General features: G+C 35.2%; 1 protein-coding gene across 1 annotated transcript; it reads left to right on the top strand.

Annotated features, from left to right (window-relative positions):
- The first annotated feature begins 2,070 nt into the window (after positions 1-2,070).
- On the top strand, positions 2,071-16,084 carry LOC139842137 (uncharacterized mitochondrial protein AtMg00810-like). Its single transcript, XM_071832312.1, has 2 exons — positions 2,071-2,680; positions 16,029-16,084. Exons 1-2 carry the CDS (start codon positions 2,071-2,073, stop codon positions 16,082-16,084), a joined length of 666 nt encoding a protein of 221 aa, XP_071688413.1.
- Positions 16,085-16,549: the final 465 nt, after the last annotated feature.

Here is a 16,549-nt window from a genome sequence, read left to right as displayed (position 1 = left end):
TACTCTTTACATTTTGGGACTGAGAATACATGTGCTGTTGTTACAACTGCTTTATTAAATGCTTTTGAAATATATTTTGAACTGCGAATACATAAAATGCTTTTATAAATGTTTGATGAGATAGACACAAGCAAAACATTCCTCGAATGAATTATTATGCCGACAGAAGTTCTGCGGATTATTATTGAATTATGTGGACATGATAATTGCCACCATTGAATTATGTGGACATGATAATTGCTACCATTGAATTATGTGGACATGATAATTGCCACCAGTTGATATGAATGTTATGTATCGAGAGAATGATTTTTATACACAGGTTATGTGTATTAGTTTTTTGTGCATGAGATATGTGTACGGTTACTAAGAATTATGAAAAAGGATTTCGTACACGAGAAAGGTGTACTGTATTTAAAAGATATCGCATGTACATTACAGGTGGGTATAGGATTCGGGCCCATTTGTACCATGCAGCATTTAAATCTTGTGATCTATCAAAATGATGAATTTTATTGTTTTATGATAAACCTATGAACTCACCAACCTTTTGGTTGACACTTGAAAGCATGTTTATTCTCAGGTATGAAAGAAATCTTCCGCTGTGCATTTGCTCATTGTAAAGACATTATTTGGAGTCGATCATTGCAATGGAACCAGATGTTGGTGAGTTCGTCCGGACGGTTTAGGACGGGGTATGACATCCTTTATGGTCGTGTTCCCTCATACTCTCACTTACGTACATTTGGTTGCTTATGTTACCCTCTCTTCCCTTCCCAAACCATTAACAAACTTCAACCTCGATCTACACATTGTATCTTTCTCGGCTATCCGTCTAATCACCGAGGGTATAAATGTCTTGATATCAAAAATAAGAAAATCATCATCTCTCGACACGTTTTATTTAATGAAACCACATTCCCATATGCTACCACTCAATCACCATCTCCTACACCTTAAAATAAATTAACAGACTCCACGCATCCTGTTTACTCACATAATCTACACCAGTCCAACCATACTCGCTAGCCCACTGATCGGCCCATTACTCCTGATTCTGTTCCAAGTCCACTCATCGACCAGCCTACTATCTCTCCCTCCATTACAACTAGCCTAATTTCGCATAACCTAACACCTACATCATCTTTAAGCCCTACAACATCACCTCACTCCAATTCATTTCCAAACTCATCTCCAAATTCAATTTCTAGTAGTCCTGCATTTTTAAATTCTTCACCAGCCTCCTCACTCCAATCTGAAAATTCTACTAGTAGCTCGCCACCTTCTTCATCTACTTCTCCGACCCCTCCTCCTCTACCTAATCGAACCATTATTACACGAAGCATGACTGGGGTTCATAAACCTAAAATCTCATTTAATCTTTCGACCACCACCTCTCTTTCTCCGATTCCTCACACACCAAAAGATGCTCTTTCTGACCCTTATTGGAACATGGCCATGGTCGACGAATATAAGGCTTTAATGCAAAATAATACTAAGGTACTTGTCCTGCGGTCACCTAAGATGAAAGTTATTTGAAGTATGTGGATTTTTAGACACAAATTAAAATCAGATGGTACTCTTGAAAGGTATAAAGCACGCCTTGTAGGTGATGGTCGTTCTCAAACTATTGGTTTTGATTGCAATGAATCCTTCAGTCCCGTGGTGAAACCTGCAACTATTAGACTTGTTCTCTCTATTGCGATTAGTAAATCATGGAATATCAATCAACTTGACGTTAAAAATGCTTTTTTGCATGGCTCTTTAGAAGAAACTGTGTATATGCATCAACCATATGGTTTTCGCGATCCTTCAAAACCCGATCATGTTTGTTTACTCAAAAAGTCTCTTTACGGGCTCAAACAGGCACCACGTGCATGGTACCAATGATTTGCATCTTTTGCGGCCACCATTGGTTTTCAACATAGCCGTTCAGACAATTCGCTTTTTATGTATCATAGTGGCCAGCAAACCGCTTACTTGTTACTCTAGGTAGACGATATCATATTGGTAACCTCATCCACATCACTTCGCAATAGTCTTATGAGTCTTTTCTCAAGTGAATTTGCAATGAAGGATCTTGGTACTCTAAGCTATTTCTTGGGGATATCTGTTACAGCAAACGAACACGGCTTATTTTTGAGTCAACAAACATATGCTCAAGACATTTTGACACGTGCAGGTATGAAAGATTGTAATACGGTCAAGACTCCGGTTGATACTAATCAGAAACTAAGCTCATCAGCAGGTTCATCATATGCAAATCCAACCAAATACCGAAGTCTCGCGGGAGCCTTACAATACTTGACATTCACTCGCCCCGACATATCATATGCTGTTCAACAAGTATGTTTGCATATGCACGATCCGAAATATTGTCACATGCAAGCACTTCGCAGAATATTACGATATATTCACGGCACTCTCACTCTCGGTTTACAGATCACAAAAGGCTCCCTCTCATCTCTCGTCTCTTACACGAATGTGGATTGGGGTGGATGTTCGGATACACGACGATCCACCTCTGGTTATTGTGTTTTTCTTGAGAATAATTTAATATCATGGTCCGCTAAACGACAACCCACTGTTTCACGGTCAAGTGCAGAAGCTGAATATCGCGGTGTAGCAAAGATTGTTTTAGAGTCTTGTTGGCTTCATGATCTTTTGCTAGAACCATATTGTAGTGACCCGAACTTTTCCATGTTTATATATATTAATTGAGATTGATATTTACATGATTAAATGTTTCCAACATGTTAAGCAATCAAACTTGTTAAGACTTGATTAATTGAAATATGTTTCATATAGACAATTGACCACCCAAGTTGACCGGTGATTCACGAACGTTAAAACTTGTAAAAACTATATGATGACATATATATATATATATATATATATATATATATATATATATATATATATATATATATATATATATATATATATATATATATATATATATATATATATATATATATATATATATATATATATATATATATATATATATATATATATATATATATATATATATATATATAGTTATCATGATACTATGATAAGTAAACATATCATTAAGTATATTAACAATGAACTACATATGTAAAAACAAGACTACTAACTTAATGATTTTTAAACGAGACATATATGTAACGATTATCGTTGTAAAGACATTTAATGTATATATATCATATTAAGAGATATTCATACATGATAATATCAAGATAATATAATAATTTAAAATCTCATTTGATATTATAAACATTGGGTTAACAACATTTAACAAGATCGTTAACCTAAAGGTTTCAAAACAACACTTACATGTAACGACTAACGATGACTTAACGACTCAGTTAAAATGTATATACATGTAGTGTTTTAATATGTATTTATACACTTTTGAAAGACTTCAATACACTTATCAAAATACTTCTACTTAACAAAAATGCTTATAATTACATCCTCGTTCAGTTTCATCAACAATTCTACTCGTATGCACCCGTATTCGTACTCGTACAATACACAGCTTTTAGATGTATGTACTATTGGTATATACACTCCAATGATCAGCTCTTAGCAGCCCATGTGAGTCACCTAACACATGTGGGAACCATCATTTGGCAACTAGCATGAAATATCTCATAAAATTACAAAAATATGAGTAATCATTCATGACTTATTTACATGAAAACAAAATTACATATCCTTTATATCTAATCCATACACCAACGACCAAAAACACCTACAAACACTTTAATTCTTCAATTTTCTTCATCTAATTGATCTCTCTCAAGTTCTATCTTCAAGTTCTAAGTGTTCTTCATAAATTCTACAAGTTCTAGTTACATAAAATCAAGAATACTTTCAAGTTTGCTAGCTCACTTCCAATCTTGTAAGGTGATCATCCAACCTCAAGAAATCTTTATTTCTTACAGTAGGTTATCATTCTAATACAAGGTAATAATCATATTCAAACTTTGGTTCAATTTCTATAACTATAACAATCTTATTTCAAGTGATGATCTTACTTGAACTTGTTTTCGTGTCATGATTCTGCTTCAAGAACTTCGAGCCATCCAAGGATCCGTTGAAGCTAGATCCATTTTTCTCTTTTCTAGTAGGTTTATCCAAGGAACTTAAGGTAGTAATGATGTTCATAACATCATTCGATTCATACATATAAAGCTATCTTATTCGAAGGTTTAAACTTGTAATCACTAGAACGTAGTTTAGTTAATTCTAAACTTGTTCGCAAACAAAAGTTAATCCTTCTAACTTGACTTTTAAAATCAACTAAACACATGTTCTATATCTATATGATATGCTAACTTAATGATTTAATACCTGGAAACACGAAAAACACCATAAAACCGGATTTACGCCGTCGTAGTAACACCGCGGGCTGTTTTGGGTTAGTTAATTAAAAACTATGATAAAATTTGATTTAAAAGTTGTTATTCTGAGAAAATGATTTTTATTATGAACATGAAACTATATCCAAAAATTATGGTTAAACTCAAAGTGGAAGTATGTTTTCTAAAATGGTCATCTAGACGTCGTTCTTTCGACTGAAATGACTACCTTTACGAAAACGACTTGTAACTCATTTTTCTGACTATAAACCTATACTTTTTCTGTTTAGATTCATAAAATAGAGTTCAATATGAAACCATAGCAATTTGATTCACTCAAAACGGATTTAAAATGAAGAAGTTATGGGTAAAACAAGATTGGATAATTTTTTTCATTTTAGCTACGTGAAAATTGGTAACAAATCTATTCCAACCATAACTTAATCAACTTGTATTGTATATTATGTAATCTTGAGATACCATAGACACGTATATAATGTTTCGACCTATCATGTCGACACATCTATATATATTTCGGAACAACCATAGACACTCTATATGTGAATGTTGGAGTTAGCTATACAGGGTTGAGGTTGATTCCAAAATATATATAGTTTGAGTTGTGATCAATACTGAGATACGTATACACTGGGTCATGGATTGATTCAAGATAATATTTATCGATTTATTTCTGTACATCTAACTGTGGACAACTAGTTGTAGGTTACTAACGAGGACATCTGACTTAATAAACTTAAAACATCAAAATATATTAAAAGTGTTGTAAATATATTTTGAACATACTTTGATATATATGTATATATTGTTATAGGATCGTGAATCAAACAGTGGCCAAGTCTTACTTCCCGACGAAGTAAAAATCTGTGAAGGTGAGTTATAGTCCCACTTTTAAAATCTAATATTTTTGGGATGAGAATACGTGCAGGTTTTATAAATGATTTACAAAATAGACACAAGTACGTGAAACTACATTCTATGGTTGAATTATCGAAATCGAATATGCCCCTTTTTATTAAGTCTGGTAATCTAAGAATTAGGGAACAGACACCCTAATTGACGCGAATCCTAAAGATAGATCTATTGGGCCTAACAAACCCCATCCAAAGTACCGGATGCTTTAGTACTTCGAAATTTATATCATATCCGAAGGGTGTCCCGGAATGATGGGGATATTCTTATATATGCATCTTGTTAATGTCGGTTACCAGGTGTTCACCATATGAATGATTTTTATCTCTATGTATGGGATGTGTATTGAAATATGAAATCTTGTGGTCTATTATTATGATTTGATATATATAGGTTAAACCTATAACTCACCAACATTTTTGTTGACGCTTTAAGCATGTTTATTCTCAGGTAATTATTAAGAGCTTCCGCTGTCGCATACTTAAATAAGGACGAGATTTGGAGTCCATGCTTGTATGATATTGTGTAAAAACTGCATTCAAGAAACTTATTTTGTTGTAACATATTTGTATTGTAAACCATTATGTAATAGTCGTGTGTAAACAGGATATTTTAGATTATCATTATTTGATAATCTACGTAAAGCTTTTTAAATCTTTATTGATGAAATAAAGGTTATGGTTTGTTTTAAAATGAATGCAGTCTTTGAAAAACGTCTCATATAGAGGTCAAAACCTCGCAACGAAATCAATTAATATGAAACGTTTTTAATCAATAAGAACGGGACATTTCAGTTGGTATCAGAGCATTGGTCTTAGAGAACCAGAATTTTGCATTAGTGTGTCTTATCGAGTTTGTTAGGATGCATTAGTGAGTCTGGACTTCGACCGTGTTTACTTGAAAAATGATTGCTTAACAAATTTTGTTGGAAACTATATATTTTTAACATGTGAATATTATGTGATATATTAATCTCTTAACGCGTTTGATATTATGTGATAGATGTCTACCTCTAGAACAAGTCCCATTGACTCACCTAATAATAATGAAGAGTCAAATGTAAATTGGAATGATTCGTGGACTGATTCACAAGTTCCCGAAGAGGAACCGGAAGAAGAATCGGAACCGGAAGAAGAATCGGAACCGGATGAAGAAATAGAACCGGTGGGGGAAATAATAAAACGGTTAAGTAAAAGAAAATCCTCAACCAACCGACCAAGGTTAATTATGGTCAATGGTGTTTCCGCCAAGGAAGCAAAATATTGGGAGGATTACCAATTCTCCGATGAATCGGATTCCGACGAGAATTCTGATGATGTTATAGAAATTACCCCAACTGAATTTAAAAAGGCAAAAGAAAATAATAAGGGAAAGGGCATAAAAATAGAGAAATCTAATTCCAACCCCGATGAACTTTATATGTATCGTCAACCCCCGAAGTCCTTAAGTTGTAACAATGACCCGGGAACCTCTAAACCACCAGGTTTTTCTAAACCAATGTGGATAACGACGGCTCGTATTAGGGGAACATCATATATCCCTAGATACTTGGCAAAACGAACCAAAACCGAAGAAGAAGAAACAAGCGAGTCGGAATAAGATAGTTGTATTCGTGTGGTGTAATATATATAATATAGTGTGTTTATGCTTTATGATATATGTAAAAATTGCTTGTATTAATAAGTATTTTTTTTATGAATCTAACACTTGTCTATTTTACAGTATAAAAACACAAAATGGATAGACAACCCAATATTTTAAGAGACCTACCCGGAGACATGATTGATGAAATCTTGTCTAGAGTCGGTCAGAATTCTTCGGCACAACTATTTAAGGCGAGATCAGTTTGTAAGACATTCGAAGAACGTTCCAAGAATGCCTTGGTTTATAAAAGGCTTTCGTTCGAAAGATGGGGGATATCACATTGGGAAATCCATAAGTTACGATGTGTTTACTTTGACGTATATATTGCGGGGAACCCAAATGCTATTTTACGCAATGGGTTAAGAAATTATTTTGACTCAATATATTCGAATATTGGACTTCGTGATTTAGAAAAAGCGGCTAACATGCAACATAAAGAAGCATGTTATGCTTACGGATTAGTAATGTTCGCTTCTCACCAAAGTGAGAACAAGAACATCGGCCTACAACTATTAAACAAAACGTTCCCACAAGTGACGGAGTCGGTAATTGGGGTAAGAAATGAGGTTTTTAGATTGTTACGGGACTGTTGGACATTACGTAACCCTCGTCCCTTTGACGGCGTTACAACACGCTGTCTTATCAACGGCCATAACAGTTATGTTCCACAAGACCAAGGATGGGAAGTAATCCTAGTAAAACCAGAATGCATGACTTGTTTCTGGACGTATGAATTACGTGTCTTTATTGCCTTTGCTGAACGACTTGTGTACTAGCTAGAATTATCTTCACAACCATCTTGTATCAAATTTATTGTGTGCTATATTTCATGCTATATGTAAAATAAGCGGTATTGTAAGTTTGTAAAATATTGTGTAAAAGTTTGAACGCGAAATATTATTATAATCAGTTTTTCATATAGAATTGTAGTAGTTGAATTGTATATTAGCTACTAAGTATGAACTTAACGGGTAGGTACTACCCGAATTTAAACTTATAAAACGCTAATATGAAGAAAAAGCTTTTATAAATGAGTTCATATTATGCTACGAAATACTATTAACTACTCTTAATATTCTGTATGATTAACTTGTTCCATTTAACTATTTTGAAGGAAATGGCACCGACTACTCGACACACCGTGAATATGAATGAAGAGGAATTCCGTACTTTTCTAGCTTCAAACATAGCCGCAGTACAGGCTGCGCTACATACCAACAATAACCTTGGATCTAGCAGTACAGGAAATCGTGTAGGATGCACCTACAAAGAATTCACTGCCTGCAAACCTTTAGAATTTGATGGAACCGAAGGACCGATCGGATTGAAACGGTGGACTGAGAAGGTCGAATCGGTGTTTGCCATAAGTAAGTGTACTGAAGAGGACAAAGTGAAGTACGCTACGCATACCTTCACAGGTTCTGCATTAACATGGTGGAATACCTATCTAGAGCAAGTGGGACAAGATGATGCGTACGTACTACCGTGGTCAGCATTCAAGCACTTGATGAACAAGAAGTACCGTCCCAGAACCGAGGTCAATAAGCTCAAGACAGAACTTAGAGGGTTACGAACCCAAGGATTTGATATTACCACGTACGAAAGACGATTCACAAAATTGTGCCTATTGTGTCCGGGAGCATTCGAAGATGAGGAAGAGAAGATCGACGCGTTTGTGAAAGGATTACCGGAAAGAATCCAAGAAGATATAAGTTCACACGAGCCCGCCTCCATACAACAGGCATGTAGAATGGCTCACAAACTAGTGAACCAGATTGAAGAAAGAATTAAAGAACAGACTGCTGAAGAGGCCAATGTGAAGCAAGTCAAAAGAAAGTGGGAGGAAAACGGTGATAAGAATCACCAATACAACAACAACAGCAATTACAACAATAATCGCAACAATTATCCCAACAATCGCAACATCAATCGCAACTACAACAAACGGCCCAACAACAACAACAACAACAACAACAACAACAACAACAACAACAACAACAGCAACAGCAACTACAACAATCATCCCAACAACAATAATAACCGCAACAACAACAACAATCAGAAGCAGCTATGCCCAAGGTGTGAAAAGTATCACTCGGGGTTCTGCCCCAAATTTTGCAACAAGTGTAAAAGAAATGGTCATAGCGCGGCGAAGTGTGAGGTCTACGGACCAGGGGATAATAGAACGAAAGGAACAAATGGTGTCAGAACAAGTAATGGCGGAGCAAGTAGTGTCGGAGCAAGTTATGCCAATGTAGTTTGTTATAAATGTGGAAAATCGGGCCACATTATTAGAAATTGCCCGAACCAGGAGAACACGAATGGACAAGGCCGTGGAAGAGTTTTCAATATTAATGCGGCAGAGGCACAGGAAGACCCTGAGCTTGTTACGGGTACGTTTCTTATTGACAATAAATCTGCTTACGTTTTATTTGATTCGGGTGCGGATAGAAGCTATATGAGTAGAGATTTTTGTGCTAAATTAAGTTGTCCATTGACACCTTTGGATAGTAAATTTTTACTCGAATTAGCAAATGGTAAATTAATTTCAGCAGATAATATATGTCGGAATCGAGAAATTAAACTGGTTAGCGAAACATTTAAGATTGACTTGATACCAGTAGAGTTAGGGAGTTTTGATGTGATAATCGGTATGGACTGGTTGAAAAAAGTGAAAGCAGAGATCGTTTGTTACAAAAATGCAATTCGCATTATACGAGAAGAAGGAAACCCCTTAATGGTGTACGGAGAAAAGGGCAACACGAAGCTACATCTTATTAGTAATTTGAAGGCACAAAAACTAATAAGAAAAGGTTGCTATGCTGTTCTAGCACACGTCGAGAAAGTACAAACTGAAGAAAAGAGCATCAATGATGTTCCCGTCGCAAAAGAATTTCCCGATGTATTTTCGAAAGAATTACCGGGATTACCCCCACATCGATCCGTTGAATTTCAAATAGATCTTGTACCAGGAGCTGCACCAATAGCTCGTGCTCCTTATAGACTCGCACCCAGCGAGATGAAAGAACTGCAAAGCCAATTACAAGAACTTTTAGAGCGTGGTTTCATTCGACCAAGCACATCACCGTGGGGAGCTCCTATTTTGTTTGTCAAGAAGAAAGATGGTACATTCAGGTTGTGTATTGACTACCGAGAGTTGAACAAACTTACCATCAAGAACCGCTACCCACTACCGAGAATCGACGACTTATTTGATCAACTACAAGGCTCGTCTGTTTATTCAAAGATTGACTTACGTTCCGGGTATCATCAAATGCGGGTGAAAGAAGATGATATTCCAAAGACTGCTTTCAGAACACGTTACGGTCATTACGAGTTTATGGTCATGCCGTTTGGTTTAACTAATGCACCAGCTGTGTTCATGGACCTTATGAACCGAGTGTGTGGACCATACCTTGACAAGTTTGTCATTGTTTTCATTGATGACATACTTATTTACTCAAAGAATGACCAAGAACACGGTGAACATTTGAGAAAGGTGTTAGAAGTTTTGAGGAAGGAAGAATTGTACGCTAAGTTTTCAAAGTGTGCATTTTGGTTGGAAGAAGTTCAATTCCTCGGTCACATAGTGAACAAAGAAGGTATTAAGGTAGATCCGGCAAAGATAGAAACTGTTGAAAAGTGGGAAACCCAGAAAACTCCGAAACACATACGCCAGTTTTTAGGACTAGCTGGTTACTACAGAAGGTTCATCCAAGACTTTTCCAGAATAGCAAAACCCTTGACTGCATTAACGCATAAAGGGAAGAAATTTGAATGGAATGATGAACAAGAGAAAGCGTTTCAGTTATTGAAGAAAAAGCTAACTACGACACCTATATTGTCATTGCCTGAAGGGAATGATGATTTTGTGATTTATTGTGACGCATCAAAGCAAGGTCTCGGTTGTGTATTAATGCAACGAACGAAGGTGATTGCTTATGCGTATAGACAATTGAAGATTCACGAACAAAATTATACGACGCATGATTTGGAATTAGGCGCGGTTGTTTTTGCATTAAAGACTTGGAGGCACTACTTATATGGGGTCAAAAGTATTATATATACCGACCACAAAAGTCTTCAACACATATTTAATCAGAAACAACTGAATATGAGGCAGCGTAGGTGGATTGAATTATTGAATGATTATGACTTTGAGATTCGTTACCACCCGGGGAAGGCAAATGAGGTAGCCGATGCCTTGAGCAGGAAGGACAGAGAACCCATTCGAGTAAAATCTATGAATATAATGATTCATAATAACCTTACTACTCAAATAAAGGAGGCGCAACAAGGAGTTTTAAAAGAAGGAAATTTAAAGGATGAAATACCCAAAGGATCGGAGAAGCATCTTAATATTCGGGAAGACGGAACCCGGTATAGGGCTGAAAGGATTTGGGTACCAAAATTTTGAGATATGAGAGAAATGGTACTTAGAGAAGCTCATAAAACCAGATACTCAATACATCCTGGAATGGGGAAGATGTACAAGGATCTCAAGAAACATTTTTGGTGGCCGGGTATGAAAGCCGATGTTGCTAAATACATAGGAGAATGTTTGACGTGTTCTAAGGTTAAAGCTGAGCATCAGAAACCATCAGGTCTACTTCAACAACCCGAAATCCCAGAATGGAAATGGGAAAACATTACCATGGATTTCATCACTAAATTGCCAAGGACTGCAAGTGGTTTTGATACTATTTGGGTGATAGTTGATCATCTCACCAAATCAGCACACTTCCTGCCAATAAGAGAAGATGACAAGATGGAGAAGTTAGCACGACTGTATTTGAAGGAAGTCGTCTCCAGACATGGAATACCAATCTCTATTATCTCTGATAGGAATGGCAGATTTATTTCAAGATTCTAGCAGACATTACAGCAAGCATTAGGAACTCGTCTAGACATGAGTACTGCCTATCATCCACAAACTGATGCAGAGCGAAAGGACAATACAAACGCTTGAAGACATGCTACGAGCATGTGTTATTGATTTCGGAAACAGTTGGGATCGACATCTACCGTTAGCAGAATTTTCCTACAACAACAGCTACCATTCAAGCATTGAGATGGCGCCGTTTGAAGCACTTTATGGTAGAAAGTGCAGGTCTCCAATTTGTTGGAGTGAAGTGGGGGATAGACAGATTACGGGTTCGGAGATTATACAAGAAACTACCCAGAAGATCATCCAAATTCAACAACGGTTGAAAACCGCCCAAAGTCGACAAAAGAGCTATGCTGACATTAAAAGAAAAGATATAGAATTTGAAATTGGAGAGATGGTCATGCTTAAAGTTGCACCTTGGAAAGGCGTTGTTCGATTTGGTAAACGAGGGAAATTAAATCCAAGGTATATTGGACCATTCAAGATTATTGATCGTGTCGGACCAGTAGCTTACCGACTTGAGTTACCTAAACAACTCGCGGCTGTACATAACACTTTCCACGTCTCGAATTTGAAGAAATGTTTTGCTAAAGAAGATCTCACTATTCCGTTAGATGAAATCCAAATCAACGAAAAACTCCAATTCATCGAAGAACCTGTCGAAATAATGGATCGTGAGGTTAAAAGACTTAAGCAAAACAAGATACCAATTGTTAAGGTTTGATGGAATGCTCGTAGAGGACCCGAGTTCACCTGGGAGCGTGAAGATCAGATGAAGAAGAAATACCCTTCAACATCTTAAAATTTCGGGACGAAATTTATTTAACGGGTAGGTACTGTAGTGACCCGAACTTTTCCATGTTTATATATATTAATTGAGATTGATATTTACATGATTAAATGTTTCCAACATGTTAAGCAATCAAACTTGTTAAGACTTGATTAATTGAAATATGTTTCATATAGACAATTGACCACCCAAGTTGACCGGTGATTAACGAACGTTAAAACTTGTAAAAACTATATGATGACATATATATGGATATATATATAGTTATCATGATACTATGATAAGTAAACATATCATTAAGTATATTAACAATGAACTACATATGTAAAAACAAGACTACTAACTTAATGATTTTTAAACGAGACATATATGTAACGATTATCGTTGTAAAGACATTTAATGTATATATATCATATTAAGAGATATTCATACATGATAATATCATGATAATATAATAATTTAAAATCTCATTTTATATTATAAACATTGGGTTAACAACATTTAACAAGATCGTTAACCTAAAGGTTTCAAAACAACACTTACATGTAACGACTAACGATGACTTAACGACTCAGTTAAAATGTATATACATGTAGTGTTTTAATATGTATTTATACACTTTTGAAAGACTTCAATACACTTATCAAAATACTTCTACTTAACAAAAATGCTTACAATTACATCCTCGTTCAGTTTCATCAACAATTCTACTCGTATGCACCCGTATTCGTACTCGTACAATACACAGCTTTTAGATGTATGTACTATTGGTATATACACTCCAATGATCAGCTCTTAGCAGCCCATGTGAGTCACCTAACACATGTGGGAACCATCATTTGGCAACTAGCATGAAATATCTCATAAAATTACAAAAATATGAGTAATCATTCATGACTTATTTACATGAAAACAAAATTACATATCCTTTATATCTAATCCATACACCAACGACCAAAAACACCTACAAACACTTTCATTCTTCAATTTTCTTCATCTAATTGATCTCTCTCAAGTTCTATCTTCAAGTTCTAAGTGTTCTTCATAAATTCTACAAGTTCTAGTTACATAAAATCAAGAATACTTTCAAGTTTGCTAGCTCACTTCCAATCTTGTAAGGTGATCATCCAACCTCAAGAAATCTTTATTTCTTACAGTAGGTTATCATTCTAATACAAGGTAATAATCATATTTAAACTTTGGTTCAATTTTTATAACTATAACAATCTTATTTCAAGTGATGATCTTACTTGAACTTGTTTTCGTGTCATGATTCTGCTTCAAGAACTTCGAGCCATCCAAGGATCCGTTGAAGCTAGATCCATTTTTTTCTTTTCCAGTAGGTTTATCCAAGGAACTTAAGGTAGTAATGATGTTCATAACATCATTCGATTTATACATATAAAGCTATCTTATTCGAAGGTTTAAACTTGTAATCACTAGAACATAGTTTAGTTAATTCTAAACTTGTTCGCAAACAAAAGTTAATCCTTCTAACTTGACTTTTAAAATCAACTAAACACATGTTCTATATCTATATGATATGCTAACTTAATGATTTAAAACCTGGAAACACGAAAAACACCATAAAACCGGATTTACGCCGTCGTAGTAACACCGCGGGCTGTTTTGGGTTAGTTAATTAAAAACTATGATAAAATTTGATTTAAAAGTTGTTATTCTGAGAAAATGATTTTTATTATGAACATGAAACTATATCCAAAAATTATGGTTAAACTCAAAGTGGAAGTATGTTTTCTAAAATGGTCATCTAGACGTCGTTCTTTCGACTGAAATGACTACCTTTACAAAAACGACTTGTAACTCATTTTTCCGACTATAAACCTATACTTTTTCTGTTTAGATTCATAAAATAGAGTTCAATATGAAACCATAGCAATTTGATTCACTCAAAACGGATTTAAAATGAAGAAGTTATGGGTAAAACAAGATTGGATAATTTTTCTCATTTTAGCTACGTGAAAATTGGTAACAAATCTATTCCAACCATAACTTAATCAACTTGTATTGTATATTATGTAATCTTGAGATACCATAGACACGTATACAATGTTTCGACCTATCATGTCGACACATCTATATATATTTCGGAACAACCATAGACACTCTATATGTGAATGTTGGAGTTAGCTATACAGGGTTGAGGTTGATTCCAAAATAGATATAGTTTGAGTTGTGATCAATACTGAGATACGTATACACTGGGTCGTGGATTGATTCAAGATAATATTTATCGATTTATTTCTGTACATCTAACTGTGGACAACTAGTTGTAGGTTACTAACGAGGACAGCTGACTTAATAAACTTAAAACATCAAAATATATTAAAAGTCTTGTAAATATATTTTGAACATACTTTGATATATATGTATATATTGTTATAGGTTCGTGAATCAACCAGTAGCCAAGTCTTACTTCCCGACGAAGTAAAAATCTGTGAAGGTGAGTTATAGTCCCACTTTTAAAATCTAATATTTTTGGGATGAGAATACATGCAGGTTTTATAAATGATTTACAAAATAGACACAAGTACGTGAAACTACATTCTATGGTTGAATTATCAAAATTGAATATGCCCCTTTTTATTAAGTCTGGTAATCTAAGAATTAGGGAACAGACACCCTAATTGACGCGAATCCTAAAGATAGATCTATTGGGCCTAACAAACCCCATCTAAAGTACCGGATGCTTTAGTACTTCGAAATTTATATCATATCCGAAGGGTGTCCCGGAATGATGGGGATATTCTTATATATGCATCTTGTTAATGTCGGTTACCAGGTGTTCACCATATGAATGATTTTTATCTCTATGTATGGGATGTGTATTGAAATATGAAATCTTGTGGTCTATTATTATGATTTGATATATATAGGTTAAACCTATAACTCACCAACATTTTTGTTGACGTTTTAAGCATGTTTATTCTCAGGTAATTATTAAGAGCTTCCGCTGTCGCATACTTAAATAAGGACGAGATTTGGAGTCCATGCTTGTATGATATTGTGTAAAAACTGCATTCAAGAAACTTATTTTGTTGTAACATATTTGTATTGTAAACCATTATGTAATAGTCGTGTGTAAATAGGATATTTTAGATTATCATTATTTGATAACCTACGTAAAGCTTTTTAAACCTTTATTGATAAAATAAAGGTTATGGTTTGTTTTAAAATGAATGCAGTCTTTGAAAAACGTCTCATATAGAGGTCAAAACCTCGCAACGAAATCAATTAATATGGAACGTTTTTAATCAATAAGAACGGGACATTTCACATATTGTCCTCTCTCAAAGGCAACCATAGTGTTTTGTGATAATATAAGTGCTTCTTATCTGGAAATCCCGTACAACATCAATGAACAAAGCATATTGAAATGGACATACACTTTGTCCGTGAGAAGGTGGCTCGGGGACAAGTTCGCGTTCTGCACATTCCTACACGGTTTCAACTAGCTGACATATTCACGAAGGGGCTGCCACGAGTTCATTTTGAGGATTTTCGAGACAGTTTGAACGTTCGTCCTTCCTAACGCTCAAACTGAGGGGTTGTATTAGATAAAAGATGTATAAAAGCTGTACACACATATACATTAGTTATATTTAGCATAGATTTGATTTGTATAGTTGACCAAATCACTTCCTTATAATTAGGATAGATTGTAATAAAGTTTCCCTTTGGACGTTACTTTAGTGCGAAAAATGTTATTGTGAAGCCATGTGTACTCATCTGTGGACTCCTTCAATGGTGCAATTAAAATTCGGTTAACCACCAAGGCTTCACCCTGATCAGCGTGTACCTCCTCTTCATCATCACAAAGTTTGGAGGTCTCACCCTCATCACCATCAGTATCATACACTGGATCATTCAACTTATCCCACACTGTGACGGTTCGTTGATTTGGACACTCTCGCGAATAATGTC

Source organism: Rutidosis leptorrhynchoides, chromosome 4 (genome assembly GCF_046630445.1).
Source record: "Rutidosis leptorrhynchoides isolate AG116_Rl617_1_P2 chromosome 4, CSIRO_AGI_Rlap_v1, whole genome shotgun sequence".
NCBI classification, from domain to species: Eukaryota; Viridiplantae; Streptophyta; class Magnoliopsida; order Asterales; family Asteraceae; genus Rutidosis; species Rutidosis leptorrhynchoides.
The sequence above is the reverse complement of the archived record's forward strand: the minus strand, read 5'-3'. Positions and strand labels throughout refer to the sequence as shown.